This window comes from Pseudorca crassidens, chromosome 3 (assembly GCF_039906515.1).
Source record: "Pseudorca crassidens isolate mPseCra1 chromosome 3, mPseCra1.hap1, whole genome shotgun sequence".
NCBI lineage: Eukaryota > Metazoa > Chordata > Mammalia > Artiodactyla > Delphinidae > Pseudorca > Pseudorca crassidens.
This window is the reverse complement of record NC_090298.1, coordinates 141,561,147-141,585,865: the sequence shown is the minus strand read 5'-3', so window position 1 is coordinate 141,585,865 and position 24,719 is coordinate 141,561,147. Positions and strand designations below refer to the sequence as shown.

The 24,719-nt window shown below is 50.8% G+C and overlaps 1 protein-coding gene and 1 pseudogene across 30 annotated transcripts in view; one reads left to right on the top strand and one right to left on the bottom strand.

Moving 5' to 3' along the window:
* LOC137222075 (uncharacterized) overlaps positions 1 to 24,719 on the top strand; it is a 147,546-nt gene that overhangs the window by 56,228 nt on the left and 66,599 nt on the right. For 10 of the 30 annotated variants that reach the window (XR_010942276.1, XR_010942277.1, XR_010942263.1 and 7 more), the window contains one exon: positions 11,148 to 11,259. The exons of 16 other annotated variants lie outside the window; for them this stretch is intronic. Coding sequence is in view for 1 of the 14 variants with exons in the window: in XM_067732799.1 (XP_067588900.1) it covers positions 11,148 to 11,259 (112 nt within the window). In the remaining 13 variants the exon portion in view is untranslated. Of the gene's footprint in view, positions 1 to 540; positions 7,394 to 10,718; positions 10,786 to 11,147; positions 11,260 to 24,719 lie in introns of those variants that run through there. 4 more of the 30 variants (XR_010942259.1, XR_010942265.1, XR_010942261.1 and 1 more) reach the window with 2 other exon arrangements.
* The window catches only part of LOC137222074 (UDP-N-acetylglucosamine--peptide N-acetylglucosaminyltransferase 110 kDa subunit pseudogene), a 225,515-nt pseudogene that overhangs the window by 154,537 nt on the left and 46,259 nt on the right, over positions 1 to 24,719 (bottom strand).

The following is a 24,719-nucleotide window of genomic DNA, read 5'->3' as shown; positions in this document are numbered from 1 at the left end:
GCTGGTCGTTGAGTGGAGCTGGGTGTTAGCGTTTAGATGGAGATCTCTGGGAGAGCTTTCGCCTTTTGATATTACGTGGTGCTGGGGGGGTCTCTCGTGGACCAATGTCCTGAACTTGGCTCTCCTGCCTCAGAGGCACAGGCCTGACACCCTTCAGAGCACCAAGACCCTGTCAGCCACACGGCTCAGAACAAAAGGGAGAAAAAAAGAAAGAAAGTAAAAAATAAAATAAAGTTATTAAAAGATAAAAAAATATTAAAATTTTTTAAAAATTAAAAAGTAATTTAAAAAAGGAAAGAAAGAAAGAAGAGAGCAACCAAACCAAAAAAGAAATCCACCAATGATAACAAGCCCTATAAACTATACTAAAAAGCAAAGAAACAAAAGACGTACAGACAGAACCATAGGACAAATGGTATAAGCAAAGCTATACAGACAAAATCACAGAAAGTCCACCGCCTCAATTTTGGGATGATTCATTGTCTATTCAGGTATTCCACTGCTGGGATAGATTTCCCTTTTTCTTCTTTGTTTGCACAGCTCCTGGGGCTCAGCTTTGGATTTGGCCCCGCCTCTGCGTGTAGGTCACCTGAGGGCGTCTTTTCTTCACCCAGACACTACAGGGTTAAAGGAGCAGCTGCTTCGGGGGCTCTGGCTCACTCAGGCCGGAGGGAGTGTGGGGTACGGAGTGCGGGGCGAGCCTGCTGCAGCAGAGGCCAGCGTCATGTTGCACCAGCCTGAGGCGCGCCGTGCGTTCTCCCGCGGAAGTTGTCCCTGGAATTCGGGACCCTGGCAATGGCGGGCTGCAAAGGCTCCCGGGAGGGGAAGTGTGGACAGTGGCTTGTGCTTTCACACAGGATTCTTGGTGGCTGCAGCAGCAGCCTTAGCATCTTATGCCTGTTTCTGGGGTCCGCGCTGATAGCCGCGGCTCACGCCTGTCTCTGGAGCTCCTTTCAGCAGTGCTTTATTAATCCCCTCTCCTTGTGCACCCCGAAACAGTGGTGTCTTGCCTCTTAGGCAGATCCAGACATTTTCCTGGACTCCCTCCCAGCTAGCTGTGGCACACTAGCCCCCTTCAGCCTGTGTTCACGCAGCCAACCCCAGTCCTCTCCCTGGGATCTCACCTCTGAAGCCCGAGCCTCAGCTCCCAGCCCCCACCTGCCCTGGCAGGTGAGCAGAGAAGCCTCTGAGGCTGGTGAGTGCCGGTCAGCACCGATCTGTGCGGGATGCTCTCCGCTTTGCCCTTCGCACCCCTGTTGCTGTGCTCTCCTCCGTGTCTCCAAAGCTTCCCCCCACCCACTGCTCCCTGTCTCTACCAGTGAAGGGGCTTCATAGTGTGTGGAAACTTTTCCTCCTTCACAGCTCCCTCCCAGAGGTGCAGGTCCCATCCCTATTCTTTTGTCTCTGTTTTTTCTTTTGCCCTACGCAAGTACGTGGGGAGTTTTTTGCCTTTTGGGAAGTCTGAGGTCTTCTGCCAGTGTTTAGTAGGTGTTCTGTAGTTGTTCCACATGTAGATGTATTTCTGATGTATTTGTAGAGAGGAAGGTGATCTCCACGTCTTACTCCTCTGCCATCTTGAAGGTTCATTCATATTTTAAATACTCTTCAGAGCACAATTTTTTAACTTTTATTTCTCTAAACATAATTATTTAATAATTAAGAGGTATCAAAATATTACAGTTGGTTTTTCTTGTCATTCTGTTTGTTTGTTTGATCCCATATTGTATCTTGGAGATTTGGGGGCAACTTATATTCTGTAGCAGTATACAGTATATATGCACAATGTTTTAAAAATCTGATGTATAAATATTGAGTTTTACTGTTACCTAGATGGCAGATATGCAAAAAATAAATTCATTAAAATATTTCTAAGGTCCTGGTTTTAAAATAGGGAGCACTTTCTCAATGTTCATGTCCTCACATAGTCATAAAGTTTCCTACTTTAACAAAAGTCACTTGGTTCTCTGTGCGCCAATGAACTTGAATGTTAAATTTACAAGTTCATGCTAATGTGTTCTCTGCTAAATTTGGGAAATTTTCTTTTTGTGTATCCATTGATATTTCACTATTTATCATGGTGGTGTAAATGCTTGGGTTAGCTTGACCTAATGGCATGCAAATTCATGGAAATGAATGTGGAAATGGGACAATATAATTAAATATCGCAATTAATGGGCTTGATGCTCCTATTTCATTCTTCACACAATCATATTAAAAGTAGGGTTTTTTTTACGTAAGACTTGGTTCTATATATAGTTCAGCCAGAAGTAAAATTATTCCTAAATCACCCTGTCTCTCAGCCTAATGCATCAGCTTCAGCCTGTACACATAATGACAGTCAGACCTTGATTGGCTTTTTTCTCTTCCAACTGGTGGTGTAGACAGCAAACAGGAACCCTGTCTGAGAAGAGTTTGTGTATAGACCCAGAGAAAACTTTTAACATGGCACTGTTGTTTATGTTATGATCAACCAAATTTATTGATCCAGTCATTTATTTATTTGTTCTTACAAAGTCCTGTATTCATCCATCCATCACATTTCGTGAATACTTACCATGCACCAAATACTGAAAGTACAGTAATAAGCAAAACAGACATAGCCCACGTAGTCCCGGATTTCATAATTTGGAAAGCACAGCTGGACTAGAGTTACCCTTAGGAAAAATACGTTCAAATATAATTAATCACACAAATATGTGAAATGAATAATAAACATATGATGCTGTAAAAGCAACGAGACCCAGTATTTTCAGGAGGTCAAAGAAAGGCTTTTTTGTGTCAGTGCCATTTGAACTGAGATGGGAAGGACGCATTAACTAAACAATGGCGGTGATGGGGAAAGTAATCACTAGCTATCTGACCTCAGACAGGTTACTTAACCAGTTTATGCATCAGTTTTCTCATCTATCAAATGACAAGATTAATAGTACCTACTTTATAGGGTCTGGTGAGGATTTGGTAAGAGTTTAGGACTATGTTCACTACATGGACTCTATGTAAATATTACATACTGTTGTTACATGGCATTTTTACCCATAGTTTGCTAAGTTAGAAACATACTGAAGAAAATAAAAATAAATAATCCTGAATGTTGATTTCAGATTTATTCAAAGTAAGATGCAAGTGAAAAATAAAACTTTCCATACAAAAAGTCACAATTCAGGTAGGGAGACAACATGGAAAATGTTGAAAGCGATGAATATGATGATGTGAACTGCGTACAATATATGCATTATGAAATGACACCTAGGAAAACTGGAAATCAATGAAGTTGTGTTAATTGCTATTTTTTCTGGAAAGGGAAGATGGATGCTTGCAATAAACTTAAATGAAAGATTTTTAAAAATGGTGCCCTGGGAACAGAGAGGCACAAAAGCATGCTCATAATTTTGTGGCTTGGGCTGAAGCATTTCTCAAATGTCCTTGAAAGTTTCCAAAGACAGTCTTTCCTCAGGAAAGTATTTCTCCTGTGAGTAAATAATGTTCTTGCCTAGAAATGAAATGCAGTAATATATTACATTGCAAGTGAACTGTTAGCAAGACTGGCAGCAGAAGTTCAGAAACAAATGTTGCATTGCAATCTAGAGTTTGAGGCTCTGTATCTGAACTTCCATAACTTCTAAAGGGATGCCCTTTGTATGAAATCAAAATAGTCCAGAGAAGAATTTTGACTTCTCTTTACTTAACTATTAGAAGGATTTATTTGGAATTATTATTGTGTCATGCATGTTCCGCCTTAAATTTTCTGTGGTTGAGTTGCACAATTGATTAAGCTAAGGTTTCTTTTCACCATAAAAAGGCTCCTTTTAAGGAGTCCTATAATAATGACATTTAAAGTACTTGCTTGCTTTTGAAGAAAGCTTCATGCTTGGGCTTCCCTGGTGGTGCAGTGGTTGAGAGTCCGCCTGCCGATGCAGGGGACACAGGGTCGTGCCCCGGTCCGGGAAGATCCCACATGCCGTGGAGCGGCTGGGCCCGTGAGCCATGGCTGCTGAGCCTGCGCATCCGGAGCCTGTGCTCCGCAACAGGAGAGGCCACAGCAGTGAGAGGCCCACGTACCGAAAAAAAAAAAAAAAAGAAAGCTTCATGCTTTCCAAAGTGCTTTATAAACGCATTTCTATGAGGCAGGTGGAACATGTCCTGTCAACAGTATTTTACAGAAAAGAAAATGGAGGCTGTAAAGGAAAGCTGCTTGGTCAAGGTCATTCAGTGCGTTAGGCGAGTTTTCATCACAGGAGTACTCACAGTTGAGCAGGGAATCCAGCAGGGAACGTTTAAGGCTTTAGTCTATCTTTACACAAGTATTTTTGCATAAATGAAAAATTTACCCAGAATGAAGTGCATTAGGTGCCTAGTACTGCCTTCTTGTTCCTTAGAGTCTAGTGAGGGATATAGACTGAGCATATTCTATCCCAATGAATATAACTTAGATTATTCTGAGGATGATCACTTGGGCTTCAGAATCTGAATTCTAGCTTGACCCCTTATGTGAAGGAAGTTACTTAATCTTTCAGAGCCTGTTTCTCCATCCCTTAAATGGTAATTTTAATGTTCTCTTATATGTTTATTAACTCATTCACTTAACAAAGCACCTGCTAGATCTCAAGTACTCTGCTAAGAACGGTGAAGCTTTTCTAGGAAGCTACAAGGCATCCTTCAGTGGATAGCGGAGGTCAAGAGAGGTTAGAGTTAACACTTGAATTTGACAGTGGGAGAAGATGAAAGGTTCACACGGCAAGGAAAAGAGAAAAAGACTATTATACAGGTTAAAGAGCTAGACCTGGATATATTTGGAGTGACAAAATTTCTGAATTTTGATGTACCATACTTCCTGCCTCAGTTCCCACATCTTGGAAATGGGAATAATGATTAAACATGTTTCACAGTATTCATTTGGTAGAGATTAAATGAGGATTAAATAAGCATGGAAAGTAGCATAGGACAAATTTGATAAATTATTATGTATGAAAGTGTGTATAAATAAAATCAATTGCCATGACCCCTCTTCGTACCGAGTGATCACAGCACGCTTTAATTTTCTAGCTGAGTCTGGATATGGATTCGTAACTTTATTCAAACAGTGTATCAGGCACCAGTTAACCTTTGGATTGGCTGGAAATTTTTGCTCCTCTGCTCTAATACAATTTAATTTTAATTTTGGTTTTTAAGGTACATGGGTATAAGTAAGAAGAGTGTTAAAGACATGTATTTCAGATTTTAAATTCAAAAATGTAGAAAAACTTTCTTTTACTATTTTTCATTTTACCTTTGGGTGCACTGATCAGCTACTTTTTCTTCTGCACCCAGGCAAAAGGGATTCTGAAGAAAACACTTTAAAATTTTGATTTCATATATAAGATAGTGGGAGCCTCTGCCTGCTTGATTTACATTTGTGCTCACCTTCCACTTTATGCGGGAGGGGGCATACGAGTAAAGGAAATTTTTATATGATTTCAAGTTATTTAATTCCTGATATTATATTTAGCCATGAGAGAGTGTTATGATTTGCCTACAACATCCATCCTTCCTTTTGTTGTACCTTACCTTGTTCAGAGAGGACTTGTGCCTGTTCTGCTCTGAATTTCTCAACCAGTTCAGCTGCTAAAATCACAGGTGAAGCTTAGTTTCTGCTGATTTAATCCACCCAATCGAGATAGAGTTTCTCATTTTATTCAGCAAATATTTACTCTGCCTTAAAAAGAGATTTTTAAAAAAATGCATGGTCTTATTTGCTAATGCTGCTGGGAATTAATTAAGTTTTAGGTTCACAGTAAAATTGAGCACAAGGTACAGAGATTTCCCACACATTCCTCTGGTGGGAATGTAATAAATTGGTACAGCCACTGTGGCAAACAGTACGGAGGTCCCTCAAAAGCTAAAAATAGAATTACCATATGATCCAGCAATCCCACTCCTGGGCATATATCCAGACAAAACTATAATTCAAAAAGATACATGCACCCCAATGTTCGCAGCATCATAGAGGCGTTATTTACGATTGCCAAGACGTGGAAACAACCTGAGTGTCCATCAACAGATCAATGGATAAAGAAGATTTTATATATATATATAATTTAAATTTATATATTTGCATACATATATATATATAAATACTACTCAGCCATAAAAAAGAATGAAATTAATTGTGCCATTTGCAGCAACATGGATGGACTTGGAGGGCATTATTCTAAGAGAAACAAGTCAGACAGAGAAAGATAAATACTGTATGATATCGCTTATATGTGGAATCTAAGAAATAAAACAAACTGGTGAATATAACATAAAAGAAGCAGACTCACAGATATAGAGAACAAACTAGTAATTGCCAGTGGGGGAGGGGGGAAAGGCAATTTAAGAGTTGGAATTGGGGAGTGGGAAGTACAAACTATTTGGTGTAAAGTAGGCTCCAGGATGTATTATACAACAGGGGGAATATAGCCAATATTTTGTAATAAATGGAAAGTAGTCTTTAAAGTTGTATAAAAATACTTTCTTTTTTAAAAAAGATACTTCTTAGCTGATAGAAGCTTTAGAAGTCTACAGAGGCAGATAATTTTAAAATTGCAGCATATAACTTCTGGAGCCTGGCTGACATTCTCATAGGAAGCCGCATGAAAATTACTTTCAAAGGCATTCATCACCTTAGCTTACAGGAGTCTGTTCCTTCAGTGTGTATTAGTCCATGGTGCATCCTTACTTTGACTTATCTGTGAGGTTCACTTCTCGCCCCCAGGAACAAAGCCTGCAGAGGGGCAACTTGTTTGGCTTGGGAGCCTGCCCAATATGAAAAGTTTGCAGGCAAAATCAGAAAGAACAGCTGCAGGAGGAGAGCTGAGGGTTGCCGACAGCTAACGATTCGGAAAGCAATTTGCATGAGAGCCTTCTGCTTAACAGGAGGCAGCATGTGCTGGGCAATGGTTTACCATCCACTGCCAAGCTGGTTTCTACACCCAGAGTCCTCATTCCATCAAAACACGTGTCCTGAGGGAACGCCCAGCCACCAGCTTGCACTTACCTGACTTAGCATGACCTGCCATCTAGAATTTCAGAGAGCTTTTCGTTTATTAACTCACATGAATCTACTTTATCCTGAGGCTCTGGATACTAGTCCCATGCAAACTGATTTAATAACAAACATTTAAGTGCAAATCCAAGGTCATCTAGATAATATTCTTTGACAGCTTATTGCATATGAGGCACTGCACTGTGCACTTTTTATACCATATCGGACTTCATAACAGACCTCTGAAGTGGGTGGTTAAGTTTCCTGCCAAGGGATCCATACACAAGAAACGATAATCAGAAAAGACCAAAGTATTACTTATTACTAGTGAGCTAGCCGCTGTTACTTCATTTTGGAATTCTAATTGAGGCTTTCCTTCTCTCTCTCTCTTGCCCCCACATCACAGCTGACTAGGTCATGCGACAAGCTTAAGCTAACATGCCTTATTCTGTGAATCATAAGCTGAGCTACTGGGACAGAACCATGTGACACGTTTGTCCCTTTCAAATGTAATAATTCTACCCATTGCTCCATAGATGTTCTGGTTACTGACCAATAACATTAACAATTCCTCTTCCAAGAATAGGATGGAGGGGAAAGGCACTGGATCTCCTATGCCTCCCAAACATGTGAAGGCCAAAGCATGGTGGGAGGAGAAGCATATCTCTTTGTAATATGTTTTATTCCCTGTTTTATAGATGTGCATATGGAAGATTAGAAAGGCTGAGTAACTTGTCCATGTGATGTAGCCCATGCTTTTAACTTTTTTCTTATACCACTTACCCTTCTCACCTATCAATTTGCCTTTTATACTGATGTCCTGAGAAACAGACCACTGTATGGTATAGAAATGAACAACCATAAATAAGCTGGAAATGCATTTCTATTTACATTAACTAAGATAGTCACTTGTTTCTTTTAAGTGAGGTCCTCCGCCTTTTTAGGGACCTGAGTAAACTAACGATGTGCTTCCATTGATTAAACAAGAATTCTCCAATATTCCATAGAAGAATCATACATTTCTTTAAGCCCTGTGTATGCTTCTAGGGTTTAGATTCTAAATCAAATAGGTTTCTGTTTTTCATTTTAAAAAAACGAACACAGGATTTCACTTGTAAATTTATTAACTTTTTTTTTCTGTCTAGCAACAAGCAGTGATTGTTGTTGGGTTGGTGGACATAGTAGAGATGGCCATTCAGAAAATCACAAATTTTAGGAACTCTAGCATTCATGTAGCTCAGAACTGTAAGAAGAGACCAGAGGAAGATCAACATGCTTTAAAGTATATTACAAATCAATATTGAAACAGAGCTTAACATATAATTCATCTGGAAAGAAGGTCAGAACGTGATTGCCAGTTATTTAATATTCTGGTCAAAGACAATGGAAGCACTATTAAAGTATGGCATTTTGACTGCCACTGGAAAGGTCAGGTTTCAAACAGCAGTGCACTAGTTGTGCTCAAAATGACTAAAGAATGATGAATAATTAAGTGAAGAGGAAATGGGAGACCTGCATTCTAATCTTGTTTTGGCCACTGATGGGAATCATGTGGACTTTAAGGCCATCACACAGTCATTTACCACCTTGGTTTTCTCACCTGTAAAATGAGGGAGTGACTATAGTTCTTTAATAATCCTTGATGATCTTTAGCGCTATGATTCTAGAAGCATCTTGATTTAATACAGTTTGAGGATTTATGTCTAAACTCTAGCAAGCAGAAAAATGTTCTTTTATTTCTAAAATGGACTTGACATTGCGTTAACAGAGCAAATGAAATCTTTTGAAGATTGTTCAAAGAATCACCAACTTAAAATTCATCTCCATTGTTGGTTTTTATTGTCTGTTTAACTCTTACTAGATCTATAATAGTTTTATTTATTTTCCTTTGCACCTGGACTGGCAGCCTCTGTGGTTGGAGAAACACATCACCACTTATTTTAGATACTTTGTTACCAGAGTCAACTCTGTAATCTTTGCTCTGCCTGTGAATTATTTATTTAATTTGATGTGTTTTTTCCTGGATTCATAGAATTTCCTTTTGTCATGATGCTTCTTTCCATTTATGGGACTGTAAATACAGCTGACTAAACCTCTCTAGTGGCCGATACATATCAGGTCTTTTGTGTGAAGGATGCTAGCTAATCTTCCCGTTCATAGGCTGACTACATTTTTATTCATTTGCTTTTTTTCTACTCACCCCTGACAGTAGTATCTGTGGAATAAATAAAATAAGGATACCTACTACTTATTTAACTCGGATCAGAAAACTTGACCTTTTCCTAATTTTTTACATTTGCTAGCTTTGTGGCAATATGCACCCCTATTTTTCTATGAATCTCAGTTCACCCTCTACATGGGAATAATTATGCCTACCATACAACGTGGTGATCATAAAAGAAATTCTACCCATCTGCTACCATATTGGGGAAAAATATTTGGATTGACTTTGACCAGACTTGGAGGCACATGTTTGCAGTGGCCTGTTTGAAAATACTGACTACATGAGGTACTCTGAAGGCACCTTACAGAGGTAGATAATATCTCTCCCAGGGCATCAACGCTAAAAGTGAGAAGCATTTTGATTTCTCATCAAGAAAGAAATGTTCTGTGATGTTAATGGTTCTTAACTTTTGGTGATTCATTAAAATCTCCTGGGGAGCTCTTGATAATCTTAAAGCCCAGCCTGTAATTTATACCAATTAAATATGAATTTCTGGGGGTTGGACTGAGGCATTGGTATATTTTAAGGTTTGCAGAATGTAATGGTTAATATTTAAGTGTCAATTCAGCTATATCCTGAGATACACAGATATTTTGCTAAACATTATTTCTGGGTGGGTCTGTTCCCAGATGAGATTAGCATTTGAATTGGTAGATGGAGTAAAGCAGATTTCCCTCCCCAGTGTAGGTGGGCCTCATCCAATCTCTTGAGGGCCCCAAAAGAATAAAAAGTCAGAGGAAAGGAGAATTTGCTCTCTCTGCCTGCGTGTTTGATCTGATCCCCTGCCCTCTGACTGTGGCTTACGTCAGTTCTGAAAACTACACCCCTGGATTTCCTAGCTTCCAGCTTATATTTCATATACAATATATTTAATATTTAATATGTTTAATATCAATTACATATGTTAAAGCAATTACATATATTACATTATATTTATTGTATATCTCCTATTGGTTCTGTTTCTCTGGAGTACCCTGACTACTATGGTGCTTCCAATACACTGTAAATATTGAGAACTACTATATATGTTAAAACACTATGGCTAAGTTCTTACAAAAGTGGATGCTCTGACAGTGTAGTTCTGCTTCTTAAATGGGCAACTCAATGAGGATAAGTAGCAATGTAAATTATTTTTTTCATTTTAAATGGTGGCCAGTCATATATATATATATATATATATATATATATAAACACTTTGGGAGGCTATAAGACACTAATTAAAAGAACTTATAGGATATAAGCACTAAAACCACATCGACTCACCACTCAGTAGAAGGAATTCTAGGCCCAAGATATAGAAACCTCCATACCTGAATCATTGGAAAAGATGTAGAAAAGACACTAAAACTATTGAAATTTTCAGAGATCCCTTGTGACCCTTTTGGAGGTCATGATATCAGGACTCACTGTCTCCTGAGTCTTGTTTTGTAATACAGAGAGGGACCCACAGTTACATAGTAAATTGACACCTGAGACTTGTTTTTTTTTCAGCTAGAAGTGGAAAGGAGAAATATCTTTCACTGAAGCAGAGAGTAGAGGTATAAGTGGGGAAGACAAGGTAAAGAAAGAGAAAAGAAAAGAATCCATTTAGAGAAGACTTGCTCTTGGGGGAAGCCCTGGACATATAGTCATTTATATATCCTGTTTCAGGATACATTGCATGCTTTACTGTAAGTAAGCATTTAATGATTTGTCTTCCACATACTTTGTTTCATTAAAGAGATTCACTTCTGCTGGCATTTTGTTTCATGGGATCCCAGGCCCTTAGCATAGTCGCTTAGTAAAGTATTTGTAGAATGAATCAGTCAATATGTCCTCAAACTCAGTACCCTTCTCAAATCAGTTACCTGCTTTATACCATAACTGAGATGATATTATCATAGTGTTAGGACTCAAAGGGAAATACGATCTCGATTTTAGGGTGAGCGGCGAAGCTGCCGAGCGCCCGCGTCGCTGCCGCGGCCGGAAGACAGACGCCCCCCAAAGCCCCTCGCCTGGCTCGGACCAGCGGAGCCGGCAGCCCAGCACTCCGGTGAGTGGCGCCTCCTCCCCAGCCCTAGACCCCCTCTGGGGACCGGCCGGCCGGGCTCTTTTGTGCAGCGCACCGGGGGTGCTCTGCGCCCCCTCCGCGCGCCCGGGTCCGGTCCGCCGGACCCCGTGGCTGCGGTGCCCGCGGTGCGATCGGTCTTTGTTTCCACCGGGGCCCGAGGCTCGGCTGGGCTCGGCTCGAAGCCTGGCAGGCAGCGCCGGGAAGGGGGAGGGGGAGGTGGACGAGAAGGGGGCGCGGGGAGGGGGGGTTCCCGGGTTTCCTGGCCGCCCCGCGGCTCCCCCGGCTCGGGGGCGAGGTGCGCGCCCGGCGCTGCCGCGCGCCCCCTCCTCCTTCCCCCTCCCTCCGTCTTTGGATTTAAAACTGCAATTTGCTCTCCAGCTTGCTGAGTGTGTGGCGGGGGTGGGTGAAGGGGGGACCGTGGGACCGGAGAACAAGGCTGGATTTTAGGAACGGCCCTGGGAAAGGGGGAGACTGCGGAGGGAGGAGCCCCTCCCCTTCAACCCCCAAATCCCAAGGTTCTGCTGGTGCTCTGGGAGTTGAGAGGCGGGGACCTAATGACCCGGAGCGGGTGTGGGGCGGAGGAGGGATTTGGGGGCAGCCAGGGCCGTAGGGGTTGGGCCGCGTGCCCGGTTACCTGGTGAACAAAGTCGGCTCACTTTTGCATAAATAAATAAATAATCGCCTATCAATGCGTTTCCTCTGAGGCTCTGATTGAATCGGCCCCCTCTTCCCCAGGGGGTGGGGTGCTGAGTGACAGCTGTCAGCCCCCTGGGCCGGTAGCTGGGGGTGAATTGCAGAATCCCTCTGCTTTCTGGCTAAGGGCACATTCCCCTGCTGGGTCCTGGTCCCCAGGCAGAGCCAGAGGGGCAGAGGGCTGGCTCTGAGTCTAGGAAATAACCTTGTTTCCTGTTCTACAGGAAAAGGGACAGCAACCCAGAGTTTGGGGGCTGGGGATGAAGACTGATGGGAGCTGGAGGGGTTCCCCAGCAGCCTGACCCCCCAGCCTCCTGCCAGGCGAAGGGGCCAGCTGAGGGAGGAAGGATGTGGGCCTTGCTGGCCTGAGGCGGGAGCTGGGGCCGTCCCCGAGACGGGCAGCGGGCACTGAGAGGGAGGAGGGAGAGAGAGAGAAGCGGGGGCGGGAATTCTCTACCGCAGACCCTGGGGGCCAGGGCCAGATGTGGAGGGGTGGGGAGTCCCCCCTCCCTCCTAGCTTGGGGGCCCTGGGGCTGGGCGGGGCTGAGCCTGGTGCCCTCCGTTCTGCACCAGTGCCTGACTGGCAGGGCCAGCTGAATTTGGGCCCAGGCGTCACCCTGGGAGGTAGGGCCAGGCTGCACCAGCCTGGCCCCTGAGCACAAGGAGGGACCCTTGGGGGGCCTGTGCCTGTCTGGCTGGGCAGGCGTTTCCCGCCGGACCAGTTGGTGTCAGGTGGGACTTGGCCCCAGTTCCCTGGGCAGAGGCTCAGGGTGTGAGGACAAGTTTGCCTCCGGGTCAGGGTGGCCACATTTCCTCCGCTGCTGCCGCCGGCGGGGCAGGGGCATGCGCCCGGGCCTGGGCAGAGTCCTGCCAGGAGCATTTGGGGTGTTTCTATTGTTGGCTTGTTCCTGTTCCGTGTGGTCCGGTGTGTGTAGCTGTGTGAGCTGGGGCTGTAGGTGACAGATTACCAGTTGGTCCGTCCCCCACCCACACACAGCCCCCACCCCTGCCGCCTGGAGGGGCAGGCTGGGTTGTGGTGGTGAGCTGCAGGGGGACCCCCCAGGTGGCATGTGCCTGCAGCTTGCCATCTCCCTCCTTTGAGCAGATGTATATTTTTATAGTAATGGAAAATCAAACTGGATAGTAAGTTGAATTCATTTTTTTCTTCTGCTGTGTTAATAGTTGGAATAACCTCTAGAGACTAGTGAACTTCTTGCCCCAGAGCTCCTACCCTCCAGAGGTTGCAAAGATCAGTGAGGGCATGAGCTTTGGGGGTCCAGTTCAAACCAGTGACTCTTGTCCCTCTTGGTCTGGCATTGGGGCAGGTGCCCAGGTGGGCGGGCATTGCCCCCTCCCCAGGCATTCCCCCCACACCCCACCCCACCCCAGGTGTAGTCTGTTCTCTCAGCCACCTCCTTGGTCAGTGCCTAAGCTGTGCCCAAGCCCTCAGGGACCTTCTCCTGGTGGGCTCTCTCCCCCTGCCTGGGCTCCCGGCCCACGTGTTGATATTTATTTTCTGTAGTAAAATCCATTTTTAATGCCGTTACTATTGAAATAATATAGAGAGAAACAAATGTGATGTGTTTAAGTTGCCCTCTGTGAGTTTTTAATGTGATCTATGGCTGACGTAGTGATGGAAGGAGCTGTTCGGCTTGCAGGAATTTGGTGTCATAAAGAAAAAGAGCTTGCTGTTTATTATGGTTGCTGGGCTGGGGGGTCTGGAACAGGGTCGTGGGGGCAGGGAGCCCCAGCACCCCCAGGTGCTGTGGATGGACAGGGTTGCTTCTCGGTTTGAAGGTGCGTGGGTTCCAGGATTGTTTTGCATTGCTCCCCAGCCCTTGAGGGGGCCTTTGGTGAGGGGGCTTGGGAGCTGGGGGGCTTTGCCCCCTCCCATTCCACCTGGTTAGATTGGGGCAGGGAGGCTTATGGAACCCCCTGCTGAGCTAAGTGGAGGTGTACTGTAGGGAGGATGGATTTGGATTCTAAAGGAGATTAAGAGACAGAGACGCGGGATCTTTACCTGCTTGGTGTGGCTGTGCTGGAGGCTTGGAGGGCAAACTGTCCCTGGCAGAAGACCTTTTTTTTAGGGGGGGCTGATCTGGACCGGCAGAGCCCCAGAGGGACATGCTTGTTCTCAATCAGCCTGGAGCGCTGGCTCGAGCCACTACCTCCTCTTGCCTCTGTTCCCCATTGGACAGGGGCTTCCTCCAGGCAAACCTGATCCCCCTCACTTCCCCTCTTCTCTGCTCTGCCCCACCCCAAGTCAACTTCTTTTTTTTTGGTTTGTGGAATACAGAGCTCTGTGCCTCAGGCCAGCCACCCAAGACCACAGGGTGCCATGCCTTCATACCAGATGCCCAGGCACTTCTGGTGTGATTAGTGAGGTCAAGCAGACTCACCATTATGGGATGGAGCCCAGCTCTGCCTCTGGGTCCCCTGGGTCTCTTGGGACAGAGCCGGGGAGGGGGAAGCCAGGATGGGGTGGAGCTGGGAACTGAAGGGGGGGAGCAACGGTAACATTGTTGCTAATGTCAGCAGATGAGCCCCCCAGGGAGAGAGCTGGGGGAGGTGGGGAGGAAAGAGACCCAGAGAGCCCGACATGAGGTGGAAAGAGGAAAAGATGGTGACAGAAGCCAGTGATGAGGGGGTGAGAGAGAAAACGGTCAAGGAGAAGAGCCAGGATCACAGCCCCTGGAGATGGCATCCAGGGGACAAAGAAGGCCTAGGCATGTGCTACTCCCCACCCCACAGCCCAAAATGAGCGGGCACTGAGAGGGGTCACTTGACTAATGCTCCTGCCCCAGGGCAGTGTCTCCCCACTCCCCAAATGTCTGGGAACAGAGCCGACCTCTTCTTTGGACCTGGGGGCGGAGCCTGAGGCAGGTACAGCACCCCACAGGTTGTGGGCGCTCTGTCAGGAGGCACCGGACTTTTAAAAGCGGGGAACATTAGGACTGTTAGAGACACCAGGGGTGTCATCCGGTTGGATCCCCCCCACCTTGTTTGCCAGGAGGAAATCCAGTCTAGAGGGGCCCCCTCCCCTTGCTTGCCTGGGACCTAGGCTCTTTCCGTCCACCTCTGTATAGTTAGAGAGCTGGAACAGCTGCGGGGGTGCCTGGGTGCGGAGGGGGCCAGAGCCTGGGGAGAGGAGCAGGCGGGCACCCTTGTGGCCAGAGCCCCCCCAGGGGAGGGGGAGGCGCCGCTGCCAGGAGAGAGGGAGGGAGGGGAGAGAAGAGGGGAAACAGTGAGTTAGGCTTCCAAGAGCTGAGGATGAGAGAGCCAGAGCTGGGAGGGAGAGGGCAGGGAGGGCTGCTCAGAAGTGAGGAGAGGGAGGGGGCCCAGCCAGGGGCAAGGAGAGCTCTAGAGGGAGGGAGCCAGCCCCTGACCCTGGCCCAGCGGTAGGGCTGTGCAGGGCTGTGCAGCCAACATGGACTTTGCCCGTGGCAGGTCAGGAAGGAGCCAGATTCTGCCCCTGCGGCGTCCTTTTCATTCCCTATTCCTCATTTATGATCCCACCCCAGGGTCTCAGGAAGAATAACTGACTGTGTCATCCCATCCCTTCCTCAGTTTCCCCATCTGTTGTGGGATTTGGACTGTGAGCTCTTCTTAGAGAGGGAGGAACAGAGCCTCCTGGGAAGTGTTGGGGGGTACTTCCTCCAGCTGCTGGCTTTGTGCCAGGGGCCCTGCTGGAGGCTGCCACCAGTCAGTGTAGGGTGCAGGTCTCCGCGGTAGGGCTCCTCTCGAGCCCTCAGAGTTGCTGGGCCAGGGAGTGGCGGTGGTGGGCCACGAGAGTGTGTGTGTGTGGTGCCGGGCTGGCAATGGTAGGGGGACTGCCTGGGGCCTCTCAGGATGGCCAGGGCGTAGACAGGGCCACGAACTCCAGATGTCCAGAGCCAACCTCCATTTGGGGAGGGAGGAGACACCCTTGTGATCCACCCCCCTCCGCCTTATCCCTGTGGGTCAGAGGCTCTGGGGCAGCTGGGGGGTAGGAATGGTCCCTGTGGGAGCTGGTGAGAACTGCCTATGGGGCCCCTCGTGTCTGGAGCTGGGACCAGCACTGGAGGGATCCCCAGGGACTGCCTGGGAGGGAGGAGGGAAGGAGCCCCCCTCCCACCCATCTGACAGGAAGCTATGGCTTCGTCCAAGGCCTGGCATCCCCCAGCCCTTCCCTCCTGGATCCCCAGCATCTCTTCCATTGGTGAGGGGATGAGGGAGGTGGGCACTGAAGCTTCCTCTCCTACAGGGCCTGGCTTTGGGGGGAACGGTGAAGTGAAGGCAAAGTGAGGCCCCCTGCCTCCCCCTACGCGCGCACACACAGACTGAGCTGCAGTGAGGCCCTGCTTTCTCCTCTCTCTGCTCTGGGGTCCTTGGCTTGGGAGCCCAGGGGAGGGGCCACTTCTGCAGCTGGCTGGCCCCGAACTCCCAGCTCAGCCAGCTGCTATTGAAGCTTCCAGAAGCTGCAGCTCTGCACCCGCTCCCCGCCCCCTGAGCCAGGAGAGGCCTTTGCTGACCTGGGGGAGAGTGTCTTGGTGAGCGAGTGGGCACCCTTAGAAGGACTAGCACAGACAACCAGACAGATGGGTGGCGGAGCAGATGGACAGAGACACCCACACACAGGCAGACGGAGAGAGACAGACAGATGGACCAGGACTGGGAGAGACGGACATACAGAGGTGCTGGCAGAGACAGGAGTCAGAAAAATGGAAGGGCCTGGGGAGAGAGTAACAGACAGGCAGAGACAGAGACTTGGAGACAGGGAGATCCAAGGGGGGAGACAAGGTGACTGAGATGGGAGAAGGAGAGATATGGGGGAGAGAGGGAGGGGCAGGAACAGATAAAGAAAGGGGGAAACCCAGACCGAGAGAAAGAGAGAGGAGAGACTGAAGGCTACAAACCACAGACAAGGATTTGATGAGAATCTGGAAGGTGTTTTCTCCTGCTTCCCTCCCCAAACCCCCAGGCCAGCCAAGTCTCCATTCCTTCCACCCCCGGCTCAGTTTCCAGCTGCTAAAGAGGTCAGGGAGAAAGAGAGAGAGGAAGACACACACACACACACACATTCCCCCCAGATCCCAGAGACCCCTTTCCCCTGATCTCTTTGTAGGGGGAGGGAGTTGCGGAGGGTGCCTCTCCTAGCCCTGACCCCTACTCACAAATGTACATACCCCTTGTCTCAGAAAATATCCCAGAATACTTCCCACTCACTCCCCACACTCACTGTGTGTCTCCTTGTGTAAGTGCACCCCCCCATACTCACGCCTGTCCACAGGGGCCTGGCCTCACACACACTCACAAATACACATTTTGTGGCATACATGTCTCTGCTCTCACACTCATCTTGAATCTCACAAACATAACCGGTGAACCTGTCCCTATGCTTTCTTACCCATACAGGCAGTGACACACAGGCCTCATCGTGGCTTCTCAGAACATGTTGATACACACACATACACAGTCACACTCTCACACAACAGTGGCAGACACCCCAGAGCAGAGAGAGGACTCTTTCTCTCTGGAGGGGAAGATCAGGGTTCCCAGGGAGCCATGGTGTCATGGTGGGGGGGTATGCCCCCCACTCTGACCTAGCTGGCAGGGCAGGGAGGCAGGAGACACTTTCAGCCGGTGGCAGCCTTCCTGCAGGGCCTGGCCTGGACACAGAGAAACTGGCTGGTGTGAAAGAGCTGAGAGCTGGTGAGAGTGTGTATGCACGTGTACAAACATGTGCGCGTATGTACAGGTATAAGGGATGGTGAGTGTCTGTTACAATGTGTATGAGAGAGACTGAGTTCATATGAGGTGGGATATGGGGGTGAGAGGGAGATCCACTCCCCAAGGTGTGTGGAGGGTGTGGGTGTGGGTGTGACAGCTACTTGTCGGGTATGTCTGTGTGGAGGCATGTATATGTGACAGGTGCATGTGGCTGTACCTGGCTTTGCAGTGTGCGGGTGTGTGTCATGGCGTACACATGTGAAGGACTGGGACTCTGGGGCTGAGGGGCATGTGTACCAGGGTGCAGTGTTCTGCAGATGTGAAGGTGTGGGGGATGTTGGCGTGTGGGTGTAGTGTAGGCAGGGTGCATGGATGAGGGGGTAGCTGTGTGAGGCTGTGAGCTCGTAGCCTGGGTTGGAGGGCTGTTTTCCAAGGCAAGGATGCTGCTTGAACAGAGGCCACCGGCATGAACACATGCGAAGGGGCTCCAAGGCACACAGTTGGGCGCTGACCCGCACAGACGTACAAGGACAGACATACCCGCCCCTGTCCTCCCTCTTGGTCTCTCCTGGCGTCAGTGGTTTTCAAAGGAGCCTCCACAAGGACTGTTTGCTGTGCAGTTCCCCCCACCCCCCAGCCCGTGCCTCTTCAAACACAGGGATGCCCCCCAGGCAGCTTTGTGGAGGCTCCTGCCTCGACCATCTGAAGGCAGATGGGTGGGCTGGGATCTGCTGTCGCCCCCCCAGGGAGCGAGGAGGCGGCACTGCTCCTTCGGCCTGGGCACAGGAAGAGACAGATGGACTGCCTGTCTCGACACCCGGACGTGGGGTCTGGGGGTAGGCGGGCACCACCGGCAGAGGGGCTCTAGCGGGCAGCCCCCAGGTGGGCCCCTGAGCAAAGGCCAGGACTCTGCCCTTCACCTCCTCAGAGGGGCACCCGCCCTCACCCCGCAGCCCCATCACCTGTCTGGGCACAGGGGCCCAACTCCAGCCCCTTGTACCTCCTAAATACACAACCACTTCCCCACTCACAGCTCCAGCACCCCCAAACACACAACCACCACATGCCTACCCACCCAAACACATATTACAGCCCTAGTACTTAACCAAAACCCAGATGTTTATGACCCCCAATATACCCCCAGACACCCCAACACACACACAAGGCTTCTACCACATCCTGAAACAGATCAACTCTTCCTCCAATCCCAGCACCTCCCCAGATACACCCAGGACCCTACTGTAGCCCTAATACCTTCCACACACTCAGGTTCTCAGAGTCCCAGCACCTAACCAGACACCCACAGACTCTCCCGACGGCCCCAGCGTTTCCCTCCGCTGCAGCTCATCACGTCCCCAGACACACCGATACAGCCCCCTACACCTTTCCAGACTCTCCCCGCGACTTACACGTACACACACCGCCTCAACACCCACGCGGAGGAGGACACCCCTGTAGCCACACCATTTACCTCAAACACACAGACACGGTGCATCTTTGAACAGTAATGTCCCCTCAGCTTCTCGTACCTTCCAGGCCGTGCACGTGCATCCCGCACACGCACACCCCCCCCCCCAGATCCCAGCACCTCCGCAAACAAGCAGTCCTCTGTGTGTTCCCCAGCAAGCTGCAGCTCCAGTACTTTCCTCAGCCATCCAAGGGCCCAGGGACAGCCCCACCCCTCTCCAAACACCAGTCCCGCACTCATACACAAACACACAGGGCCCCAGCCCAGTCACCCCTCAGAGCAGCTCCGCCCTGCGCCCACACCTCACCCTGCAGCCGCACTCCCACCATCACACGTTCCAGCACAGCCTCCCTCCTCAGCGCTCTCCATCACCGCTCCCCCACCCCACCTTGTCCTCCCCAGCCTCCCTCCCCCAAACTCCCCCCAGATAGCCTCAGCCTTGCAGACACACTGGCCCACTCTTCCGTGCTCTCTCTCATTCTCGGCTGCCTGGTCCTCCCCCACTTCCCAGAGCCTCCTCTGCCTGGGGAGGCATCTCCACCCCCCCTTATTGCCCCAGGCCTTTCATTCCTGGACAGTGAGGCTGTACATCTGGTTCAAAGCTGCCCCACCCAAGACCCTGTGCTCTGGGCACCCTGGCCTGGGCTTTGAGGGTTTGGGGCCTCTTTGGGGGCTCTTGGCACCTGGTCATCCTGGTGTGGCAGCCAAGAACTCTGAGTACCCAGCCATGCCCTGACTCTGTCGTGTATGGGTAGGGGGCGGGGGGGTCTGGGCAGGGGGATTTACCCCCAACCTGCAGTTTCTCAGGTGCTTGCCAAATCCCCCTCTTCTTGGGCTCACCTGAGGAGGACATTGGGCCTGGAGCTTCAGGAAAAAAGATGGAGAAGGTGCTGGCTTGACATGCTTCCCCTCCCACCCCACCCCACCCCCAGATCCGGGCTTGGGGCTTGGTCTCCCTGGGAGTCAGTTCCAACAGTGAAGGTTACTTTACTAGATGCATGATTTTAAACGGAATCTCCACCATCGGTTCCACCCCCTAATTACAGATGCACAGAATCCGCCTCAGAGGGGAGCATGAGGGGAGTGATTTAGAGGCTGAGCTGCTTCTGCCTGCATTAGGGCTGGGGAGACTGGGGGGGCCTCTGGGTATTGCTCACAGCCCCCCAATCCCATCTCTTTCCCAGGGACCCCTTGTGCCTCTTGCTGGGGGAAAGGCTCCTAGAAAGGTGCCCCGACCCCCTAGACCTGAAAGAGGAGGCAACTGCAATGCTGAGGGAGGGGTCCCTGAGAGATCGCCTGTGTCCCAGGCCCCAAGTCTGGGGAGGCAGGCTCCATTAGAGCCTTAAAAAATTCAGTGGATCGATCTCTTGCCTGCTTCTTGTGCCCTGGGGAGCCACAGGCGCTGGCCTGGCCCAGCTGTCTGCCCACCCCAGGGGTAGCAAGGATTAGTGAGGTTAGGGAGGGGGCGGTTAGAGCAGAGGTGGGGACATCCAGGTTTTGGCAGCAGAGGATGTGGCCAGGCACGCCAGGACCCACCAGGTGTGTTTGCACGTATGTGCCGGTCCTCCTTGGCACATCTGGCAGGCCCGACCCCAGCTTGAGCCTTGCCCTGTGGGGCTGGACGGGCACCAGGGGCCGGAGGGGATGGACCAGGGCCTGGGCCTCAGAGGGTTCCGAGGGACACCCCGAGGATGGGTCTACCTTTGCCCGTGGCTCCAAGGACCTGGGGCCCCGGCCAACTCGCTGGTGGTGGTGGCGGCCGCGGGCACGCTGTGGTAGAAGCTGGAGCATTCACTGTGGGGAGAAGGGGAGAGAGGCCGGGCTACAGGAATTTTAGATTGCTGCAGGCAGGAGGGTCTCTGGAACCCTGTGGAGCGGGCAGTCATGCAGAAGTAATCCTATCGCCGCCTGCCTGCATGGAGGAGAGGAGAGGAGAGGGGGCTGGGAGGGGAAGGATGGCGCAGCCGCCCCTTTCCCACCTCAGCCCCTGCCCCAGCCAGCTGTGGAGGGAGCCCGGGACCCCAGGGGGCTCCCCCCGGGAGGCACCACCCTTCCACCGCTGCCTGTGCCCCCTGGAGGGGCGGCACCGCAGCTGTTGCTCGGCTAGGAGCTCTGGGTTTTATAAATAATGCAGCTTGGAGGTGGGGGCCCACTCAGCCTTGGGTCACCCACTGTGGCATCATCTCCAGCTGGCAGTCCTGTGGCAGAGCCCCTCTGCCTTCCAGCCTGTTCCTCCTCTTTTGCTATGTGAGTTTGGGCCAGAGGCCCAGCCTGTGTTAGCTGGGCCAGGGCAAAGGAGTGTGGAAGAACCCAGAACCCCCTGTCCTTTTGTACCCCGCCCCCACCAGCCTTCACAGGTTAACTGGCCACTGGCTCAGCAAATCCAGGCTGGGAAGGGATGACCCGCTGTACAGGGGCCTCCCTAGTTCTAGCCCCTCCATTTTGCAGATGGAGTAACCAAGCCCAGAGAGGGCAGGGATGGCCAAGGCCAGCCAGCTGATGAGCAGCTCCTTCCTGTCCCATTCTGCTGTCAGTCAAGGCTCTTCTCAGCCTCAGCTCAGCTAAGAGCAGGGCCTGGGGGGCGGGGGGGATGTTTGGGAAAGTGGTTGCGGCTGAGACGTTGCCATGGCGATGTTGCAGGATGCCGAGCTGAAGTGGGGGTCTTACAGAGTCTCTGGGGCCCCCAGCTCCACACCCCTGTGGTCTTCTCCTCCCCATCTGTCCCTCACCCAGAGGCCTGTCAGGCAGCTCCGGTGACAGGCTGGGTGGGTGACAGGTGGTGCAGGTGATGGGCTGGGTGGGTGACAAGCTGGGTGGGTGACAGGTGGTGCAGGTGATGGGCTGGGTGGGTGACGAGCTGGGTGGGTGACAGGTGGTGCAGGTGATGGGCTGGGTGGGTGACAGGTGGTGCGGGTGCGAGGCAGGCAGGTGACAAGCTGGGTGGTGACGGGCCCTGCTGATGACAGGCAGGGGGTGTGGTTGGCGGGGATGCTGTCTCCTGGCTGGTGGCCTGTCGCAGCCCCCCACCCTCACGCGTGTGCACATGCACAGACTCTGGGTTCAGAGCTTGGGGCTAAGATACTAATGAGGCTTATTACGTGTGGGGGGGCAGGTGCCCAGGCTCACTAATGAGAGGCCTTTAACGAAGAGGGGAGACAGCTGGGGGGCTTTGAGGAATTTGGCTGGCCCTCCTGGTCTGGAGGATGAGCCAGGTCGGGACCCCACCTACCCTTCCCCCCGGCCACTTGGCTTTGTGTTAATACTACCCACAGTCATGATAGTTACCATTGTCCAAGCGTTTGCTACACTGGCCGAGCCCTTTACATGCGTTTTCTTATTTCAACTCAGCAGTCGTAGGAGGGAGGCACTATTGCCCATTTTATGGATGAGGAATCTGAGGCTGAGAAGGCAAGGGACTTCACGTAACAAGTTTCTGTTGCAGCTGACATTTTAATCTTAAGTCTTTCTGTCCCCAGAGCCCGTGCTCTTAACCATCCCACCAGTAACACTCAGGTCTTGGCGCAGACCCCGACCTTCTCTCAGGGCCTCAGTTTCACTCTTCTGGAAAATGGATGTGCGGTGGAGGAGTGAGCACCATACGCTCTTCAGCTCTGACTTGGGTGGCTTCAGGGGCTCCTCCAGTTAACTGCCAAAGCCTCACCCCATCTGGCCCAGATTCTAGGTGACACCCCTGGACTGGAGAGAGGGCAGGGCTTAGCACTGAGGGAGCGGAGCTGAAGGGGGATACCTGGGGTATCCAGACCACTTCCTGCATTGTGTGGTGGGGAGGCTGAGGCCTGGAGAGGAGCAACAAGGGCCCAAGGCCACATACCCTGTAAGCTGTAGGGCCCCGTGGGATCCCAGGTCTCCTGGCCTGTTGGAAGGGCGGGGCTGGGAGTGGTGCCAGAGCTGGAGGTCACCTCCTCCTGGACCCCACCCACCAGCCTAGCTTCTTCCCTGGAGGTTGTGAGCCCCTACATCCTGGGAGGGTGAAGGGGGCTGTTGGCCACCTCTTTAGGGCCATGCCCCTTCCCCGTCAGTCTGGGCCCGTAGTGTCAGTTGATCTCCTCCCTTTGGGACCCATTGGGGTGGAAACTCCCTGGCAACAACTGATGGATGGGTTAAGGCCTTGACATTGGCCTGGGGCCACAGCATGACCCTGGAGGGACCAGGCTAGGGCTGGGGGGCTTGGAGGGGAATTTAAGGGAGAAGAATTAGGGTCATAAATCTTGGAGCATCTGGGTTCTCTTCTCCTCGACCTTAATCTCTTACCAAACCTGCTCTCCGGCTGCTCATCCAAGTCTGAGGGTTGAGGGGGGTCCACCTGCCCATTCCCCTCTCCCTCCAACTGATGCCTCCCCCCCCCCCGAAATTGCACCCCCTATGGGGAAGAACAAGTTGCAGCCACTGCCGCTGGACAGAATTAAGAACTTGTGTGTCTAGACTACTGGATTTGGCCTCTGATTCATAACAGTAGGCAGGGCAGAGAGCTTCACTGCCTCAGTGTCCCCAGCCTTGGGTTTGAAATCCTCTCCTGGTGCCTGACTGCTCAGTCAGGAAGGAGTGCTAAGACCAAGAGGGATTTCACAGCTGCGGGACACATGGCCCTGTCCTCAGAAGCCCCATTCTGAGATAAGCAGCACAGTCCTGGCCTTGAGAGCCCTCAAACCCAGAGGTGAGGTCTTGAACTCAGGCTGGGTGTGTGCTGAGGCTCAGGTAGGGAGTGGGTGGTGCTGGGTGGCTGGTCTGTTTTCTGAAGCAAAGGCCGAGGCTGGGGAGAGGCCAGAAGAAGGGTGGAGGTTTGCCTGGGGGCCTGAGGAGCCGTCTGTGGTTGGGGGTGGGAGCCTGGAAGGGTCTGGCTTTCCCATAGTCCCGGGCAGCTGTAGCCTGAAGTTCTGGGGCCCTCCTAGCTCCCCAGGGAACCCGCTGCTGCCCGGCCCTGGGGACCCAGGCGTCCTGGCGGGTGAGGGCGGGTCTCTGGCAGGCGCCCTGCCAAGCCTCGCAGCCTGCTCACCAGGAATCTTGTTGCTGAGAGATGGAAGATCCAGGTCGGGCCTGCAGCTCATCTCTCCCCTCCGGGAGGAGGAGGGGCCCAAAGATTCCTTCCTGCACCCGCCCTCCCATCTGGGGCAGGGCCCTCCTCAGCAGTGGGTGGGGCTGGGGGGCCCAGGACAGGCCTCTAAGGCCTGGAGCCTAGCCCAGCCAGCAGTGGGCACCGGGGCACTCTGGAGGCAGAATGAGCCTGGTGTGGCAGAGGAGAGGCGGGGGTAGGGTGCTGAGGCCACAGGGGGCCCTGCATAGGGGCCTAAGCCTGGCCCTGGCCCCCACTGGCTCCCCCAGGGCAGAGGGTGAAGAGTTGGTTCTCTTCCATTATGGGAGCGTGATTTTATTCCACGTGTCACGGAGTCTGAGATTAACTTGCTCACCAGTCTGTGACAAACCCCTCACACCCAACACACACATACACACACAGAGGCACAGAGACACACGGAGATCCTTGGTCTCACAAAGGCACCTTCCACAGACACACATAAGCATTTCCATACTACAACGCATGGCAGACTCTCACATG